This window comes from Amblyomma mixtum, chromosome 2 (assembly GCF_055824585.1).
Source record: "Amblyomma mixtum isolate Tamu chromosome 2, ASM5582458v1, whole genome shotgun sequence".
Classification (NCBI taxonomy): Eukaryota; Metazoa; Arthropoda; class Arachnida; order Ixodida; family Ixodidae; genus Amblyomma; species Amblyomma mixtum.
The window spans coordinates 316,010,427-316,017,962 of record NC_143013.1 but is presented as its reverse complement, the minus strand read 5'-3'; the positions used below and the strand labels follow the sequence as shown (position 1 = coordinate 316,017,962).

Here is a 7,536-nt window from a genome sequence, read left to right as displayed (position 1 = left end):
AGTTCCCCTTATAGCAACATATCATCTGTCTTCTAAACGGCAGCTGCTACACGAGGCACACAAGAGTTAGAAACTGCAACTGCGAAATTATTTCTAACAATACAGCTGAGCGAAATACTCGGAAAGCCGGAGCGGCATGTTCTAAGATGGCACGAGAAGAGGACCGACAACAGATCGTAGAGCACATCGTTCACATGCGAGTCGGTGTTCCAGCATATTCCTGTGGAGCGATATATCCCTCAGCGGAATGCGACCTTCATGCAACAGTGGCTCCCGTAACGTGACGGACATCGGGCGCCGGTTCCGGCTATCGGCAGTAGCTTTCGTGAAGGACCAACCGCTGCCCGCGGAACACTCGTAAGGGGCAGTGCAACTCGACCTGACCGGCATAAAGCGACGCCTGAGTGCACCGCTGAAGAGCCGCACAGCAGCGCCACGCACCTGTCCCCATGACAACCGCAGTCGGTGGGCCCCAACACAAGGGGCGCATTCCAGCTCTTGGGCCTTCAACGATCACCACCACCTCTCTCCCAGGCGCTGGCGGCAGTGACGCACGTGGAACGGAGACGAAAACCCTGAGCGGGCTTGCAGTGCCGGGAGTTTGCTTCCCCGTCTTGCAGCCTTAGAGCCTCGTCAGTTGTGCTCGTGGCAAGCGTCGCAGGTCAGTGTCAGTCGAGACACAGGCACAAGAGGGGGCACGGCTAGAATCGCGCGCTGTTGATCTTCGATTTGTGGCACGCCTTCTCCTTTCGCGCCGCTGGGCTTCGACGAATCTCCGTGAACAAAGGACGTCCGGCGCGCAAATGGGTGACGTCAGCGTGGCATGGCGTCAGCCACGCTCAGTTGTCCTTGTTTTTGTTGCGTGAATGCGCGCCTAGAGCCTGGTGTCCACGGGGTGCGAGGCAGCGAATTCGCGCTAGTGTTGAGAGCAATGCATGCTCGTTGTGTCGTGCGGTGGGCCTGTTGAACGCAGCTGGAATGGATTGAAAGCGATCAGTGCTGGTCGCGATAGCCCTCTCCCGGTAATGACCACGTGTCGTGACCAAACGGAGAGTTTCTGCCCGTGGGCATCTTCCCGCTGAACGTATTAATTAGCGCATTACCTCGGGAACGCCGATATACACTGAACTTGTGACGTTGGTTTGCTTCTTGTATTAGCAGCGTGGCCTGCCACCGAAAATTTCGGTTACCCTTGTATAGCGCTGTGCAGAGAGGTACTTGACAGTATCTCCGCCCTCATGTGAACTGACGTTAGCTATCTTTGGCGCCAGTGTCTTTTCGGTGAATCTTCATTGTTCGAGGCGTCCAAAGATTTCACGTACTAATGGAGTAGAGCGGAATACCATTGGTATCATGAGCAAAACACGCCACCAAAAAGCCCTGCCTTCCGAAGACGAAGACAGCGGCCGCGGCTCCGTCGACAGTAGCCTTCTGTGCCGCGACTCTCCAGAGCCCGGCGCTCGAGAAGGCAGTTGGCTACGCGACTTCACGCCGAACTCGCCCGACGATGAGCAGCCGTGGCTGAGCGCGTCGTCGGACTACGAGAACGTCGCCTCACCAAGCGGCAGCAGCACGGCTTCTGGGCCCATCTATGTTCGGGCTCCAGGGTTCGAGCACCACGGACATTCGGTGCCCGCAGTGGCGGTTCCTCGGCCGACACCGGAGAAGAAGGCGCCGGCGGCCAAGGGCGCGGGAAAGCCGGCGGTCCCACGAAAGGGCAGCGTCATCAGCGTCAGCGACCTCAGCGCGTTGAACGAAGGCCGCTGCGTGTCCACCCGAGTCAGGGCAAAGCCCAAGAAAGGTAGGAAAGACGTGTGTGGCGTGTGTGTGTGTGTGTGTGTGTGTGTGTGTGTGTGTGTGTGTGTGTGTGTGTGTGTGTGTGTGTGTGTGTGTGTGTGTGTGTGTGTGTGTGTGTGTGTGTGTGTGTGTGTGTGTGTGTGTGTGTGTGTGTGTGTGTGTGTGTGTGTGTGTGTGCGCGTGTGTGTGTGTGTGTGGGGGGGTGCGTGCGTGCGTGAGAGAGAGAGGCTCAAGATTGTGAACATCTGTGGAGCATGCAGCAGAATACTTGCGCTAACTCTCACACCACTTCGTGTATTGAGAAGATAGTTCAGAAAACTAATATCAGCGACGACTGCTTTTGGTAAGCCTCCTGCACGCATGTTTAAAAAGAGTGGTTTGTGGGGTTTAACGTCCGAAAGCGACTCAGGCTATATGGCCCAGACGCCGTAGTAAAGCACTCCAGAAATTTCGACTACCTGAGGTTCTTTAACGTGTACTGACATCGCACAGTACACGGGCCTCTAGAATTTCGCCTCCATCGAAATTCGACCCCGCGGCCGCTATCGAACCTGCGACTCTTTGGTCAGGAGCCGAGTGCCATAACCACTGAGCCAGCGCGGCGGATACATTTTTATAAAGACTTGTGAGAAAAAAGCGCAGTAAACTTGTACAATCTTTAGATGGTTCTGTAGCGACACGCATAGGATATCGTGCGGTTTTCGTTTAAATGCAGGTCCCTGATAAATTATGATCTAGCGGATAAACATTTCTTGCTTTTGCGCTAAGTAATGGCTTAGAATAGTGTCAGAACGCCCTTGTTTTGATGAAAACGTGCGTGCGACTTAAAACTGCACCATTTTACTATTTCTTTTTAATATGATGTGTTTTGTTGAGTTTAATGACGCATAAACAGCTAAGGCTATCGTGCGCCACATTGCACTATTTGGAACAGCTGAGAAAGTCTAAGGTCTGCCTGTGCAACCAATGATCCACCGTACTCGACCTCTAGTACTTGTAATGTTCTCTAATAGTTGTAAGAGACGTGAAAACCTGCGTATGCTTGTGATAGTGAACAAAGAAACAAAGCTCTTGACATGTCGTATGCAGTTCTTCACCTTCACCTGCAGACTTATTCACATCGCGACTTGCGCCCCGGATGCCTGCATACCCGAGGCATGAGTTAATTAATGTTTCACTATGAATCTAATGCTTGCAGAAAGGTTCTTATCGAGACAATGCCTGGCAGATAAAAGTCCGCGAAAAGCTAAGTAGTGCAGATTGTTGAGCTAGTTGGTGAAGCGATGTAATCGAGAAAACTTATTGCAAACCACGATGGGACACGAGGCAGAAAAACGCACACGCACACGAGCGAAAACTTGCAACTATATTCCCAGAAACCAAACACCGCCTTAAGAAGCAACGAAAGCGCTTGCGTACAAATACTAGAGCCACACATGTAGGAGCCGGCGGGCCCAGAGCTACCATCAAAACATAGCATCAGTGATAGGCACAAAATGAAGCCACACCAGACAAAGCTCAGCGCGCCTGGCGCAGAAGACCAACAACAACAACAACAAAAGACAAGCACAAGAACAGCGGCTGTTATTTAACGCTAAGGAATTCCACTTCTTTCTTGGGAAGGACACTGATGCCTTACTCACGCAAGCGTCCGTCTTACTAATCTTGAGAGCCTCCACAGTTTCCCGGGCCAGCCTATCAGATGCGCCCCGATAACAACCGTGCAGCGGCGGAGAGGACAGCACTGTTGTTTCTTTTCCTTATTCCTGTTTCAGGGTTTGCATCCAAGGCAATGCAAAGGCAGGTTCGAGCCACCATACGAACTTAGAGAATCAGCATGCTATCTGAGCCTCTCATTGAGAGAGCGCCCTGTTTGGCCTATGTAGTTGCAAGTTCGCGCTCGTGTGTGTGTGCGTGTTTCTGCCTAGTGTCCCATCGTGGTTTGCGCAGTTTTTTTTTTTATTATGAAAAGCTAGTTTGTTTAGCGCGCTTTACAGCTTTGCTAAGTAACCACACAAATATTTATTTGTTTATTCAAAATACCCTCAAAGGCTTCATTGTGAGGGTATACTACATGGAGGTGGGGGTACAAGGCATTAGTTACAGGTTATAATAATGCACTAAAATAAAATAAATACAAATAAGAAATATTAATGAAAAATAGGCATTCACAAAAAGAGTCTAAACAATGTACATTGCAGGGAAACTTTAGGAATGAATAACACATCATGCCAAGAAAAAGACAACGCTGGAAAATTACGCTGAAGTACAACTGAAAAAAGAACATTTTTTTAGTTGTTGAAACGTGAGTGAATAAGATGTTGAACCTTATTTAGGTCAGGTTCTGTGGCAATGTCTGATGGTAAACGGAAGCCGCGTTCAGTAGCTAAAATCTGGGCGCGGCAGTTGCCATTGAAACTCTATTTTTCGTTTTACCCGCCGCGGTGTCTTAGTGGTTACGGCGCTGGCCTGCTGGCCCGAAAGACGCGGGTTCGATCCCGGCCGCGGAGGCTGAATTTCGATGGAGGCGAAATTCTAGAGGCCCGTGTACTGTGCGATATCAGTGCACGTTAAAGAACCCCAGGTGGTCGAAATTTCCGGAGCCCTTCACTACGGCGCTCCTCATAGCCTTAGTCTCTTTGGGACGTTAAGCCCCAATAAATCAAATCTATTTTTCGTTTTGTCCACTGACAAGGTTTTTCAAGTACGTGTTGGCCTTTTATTCTTTGTGACGCATGTTCAGCTATGCGACTTTCAAATTTTGTTTCACCTCAACCAACTAGTTCACGTTGACCTCGGTCCTTGTCTCAGCGCGAAGGGAAGAAACTTCTCTATCCTACCCGCATATCACTTCTACCGCTCTGCCGCTGTATTAAAAAAAAATGTGCTAAGTTTTTATTGAAAGTAATTTTACCTCCTTTCTTTTTTGCTACTTTAAGGTCTTGTGTTCCTCCTCTAAAGAGTAAAAAAGAAACGAACGCACACCACTGCTTCGTCACTTCCTGCAATCTGTACTGCGTGTTTCTCCTCTCAAAAACCATGTAGGCAGTGCTGCAAGCTTTACAGGAGGGTGCAACTCGCAGAGTGAGACCGCTAGGATCAGACTGCGAGAATTTGATTGTAATTACAGTTCTAGACAACCTACTGATAATAGATAATGAGTAATACTAACCTGATAAGTAACCAGTTTGTCAGTTGTTTTTCGGTTATAAACTCTGGTGAAGGCAGCTGAAACCGAAGTCAAACTCCGGCTAAACATCGTGCTGTTTTTGTTTTCTTCGTTTCACGCTGTAGAATTAAGGTTCTGGCTAAGTTCCCAAACAAGGCATTGTTTGGAAAGCTGAAGTATTCCGAAGTCATGGAAGTAATGCTTTACGGTTTTGTTGAAGTATATAAGTGGCAACACTGTGTATTCGTTGTGCCAGAAATGTTGTCTGGATTTAAGCAGTCCCCCCCCCCCCCCCCCCTCCCAAAAGAAAGAAAGTTCTAAGGAGCAAAAACAATTAAGCCAAGTTTATTTCACCTAGATGCGTAAAAGAAACTATATAGAAATGTTCAAACGTAGCGTGCCGATTTTGGAGGAGAGAAAACAACAAAGCCGTCGGCACACATTACGAAAGAAAATCAAATGTGCTCTCGACAGACGGCAAAACAGTGTTTAGTTTTTGTGTAGCAGGACTTTTACAACTGCGGTGCTGTCAACTAATATGCGTTACGGCTCAAATATTTGCTATTTTGTGTAATGCCACTTTCTGTTACCACTGTATACCACTTGATGTTGCTGCATGATGTGAAGTGAGACGTCGCAAAGCTCACTGGAGATACGACATTCGTGCTTATGTATGACTGCTAGCTGGCCCGTTGTCATAATTCCTATCACATCTGCTTAAAGAATTAAAAAAATTAACAGAAATCAATATTGCCTGCACTACTGGGTATCACTGGAAGAAGACTCCGTCTAGCATTGGACTAGGCTGGCGATGTTGATGTTTGCCCGCAAGGCCTGCAGTTCCGAGGCCTCCTGCCGCTTACTTCACCCGTGCAACGCCAGCCGGCGTGACGCGCTGATAGTGACCGTGGCCGCCGCCGTGTTCGTGAAGCCATTAGCGCAATCGGGGGATTTCCCGCCAATCCGAGGGAAAAACATGGGGCGTACCTGGAAGCGCGGCAATTCCCTTCGCCCTCTCTCTCTGGCTGACCTTCACCGCCGGTGGGCGAAGGTGCTTGCCTTGGCAAATCAATACGCGCGCTAGTGGCAACGTATATATTGTAGTCAGCGTGGCGGCAGCTCGCTGTGCTGCGCACGTGCCCAGCCCATAATGCGCACCTACAAGCGAGTTCTGCTCTCCTCTTTCGCACTTACATCAGAGGCCTACAACTTGTTTTGTGACTTTTTGTACGTAGTCTTTGTAAGCGTATTTTGCCCCGGTTGCCTCATTTTCATCGACCCTGGCATTTCGAGCGGGTCCCGACTAACGAAACTCGTTCCACTCAAAGCTAATTCTTTGAGTGCGTCCACTTTTTTTTCCCTTTTTAACACTAAGGGCTTATTGAAACAAATATCGTTATTCGTTCTCCTTAGCTGTTGTCATGGTAGAAGTTATCGGGCGAAGGTCAGATACCAGCTGAATTTCCAACGTTCTCTCTCACATAGACCCCGCATGCGTCGTCCGTATATAATAGGCGCTTACACAGAATGAGTGCAGTGTAAGGCAATGACAACTTTCGTTGCACTGACCATTATTGCGCAGTGTTCATGATTTGGATAAAGGTCAAATAAGCATAAATACATACAGAAGCACACTGCACATCACAAATGCAGAGTGATTTATGCACAGTTCCAACCGTTTATTCTCATTAATCCAAACATTTCCCCACTCCTAAAGTAACCCCCCCTCCTCCCTCCTATCCGGTCTAAACCGAAGCCCTCTGTTAACATATGTAACCAACCGCACAATTTCAAACAACGTGAATACGCGCAGTTTTGTTTTCTGCATCATTACTGCGCATGTGTCTTCAAGCATGAAACACTTGTATGATCTTGCGTAGTGAACAAAAATGTTGTCAGGCAAATTTTGGCGGAACAGTCAGCAATAACGACCTGTGAAGTTAATTGGAATGGACCAACGCCACCCTATGCTATGCAAGCACGAACCCCAGGGGAAAGAGCCAGCAGCAACATTAATCTTGGAAACTGTTTTGTTCTCGAAAAAAGAAACGTAAAATGTAAAGGAAATAGAAACGTCAGCAAAAAATGTCTATCACCGATATCGCAGAGCCGTTGCCGATGAAACTGCGTGCGCTGCCACAGTCGTTTTGGCAGCAGCCGGACGATACAAGCGGTGTGTCTCCGGCCATCGGGATGCCCGTCCTGCCGCCGCTCTTCAAGCACGATACCCAGGACGACATTACAGGTAAGGTCCGACAGTAGTACAGACTTTGTCAAAAGTAACCAGGCTGCACGTTTTTCTTCATAGTCGTATATTAAAGTTATTATGTCAGCCCTCAAGCTCTAAATCTCTGTGTGGTAAGGAGAACCCCTGTTCTCACCTTCAAAGAACTTTTTGATCTTTAGGGAAGCCGTGGGGGCTCTGTTATACGAATGAGAAGCAAACCATGGAGCCTGGTTACTTTTGACAAAGACTGTACATGTTGTTAGTACTAGCTTGCAGCATTCAGATAAACTGCTCAGCGCTGCTCGGATCGAGGTTATGGCCAAGATAGAAAAGGAAAGACAAC

General features: G+C 48.5%; 1 protein-coding gene across 1 annotated transcript in view; it reads left to right on the top strand.

The window, feature by feature from the left end:
* Positions 1–505: 505 nt before the first annotated feature.
* Positions 506–7,536, top strand: part of LOC149365065 (uncharacterized) — a 28,112-nt gene continuing 21,081 nt past the window's right edge. The window contains exons 1-2 of the mRNA XM_089575146.1: positions 506–1,801; positions 7,074–7,211. Of these exons, the coding sequence (XP_089431272.1) occupies positions 1,354–1,801; positions 7,074–7,211 (586 nt within the window). The 5' untranslated portion in view covers positions 506–1,353. The remainder of the gene's footprint in view (positions 1,802–7,073; positions 7,212–7,536) is intronic.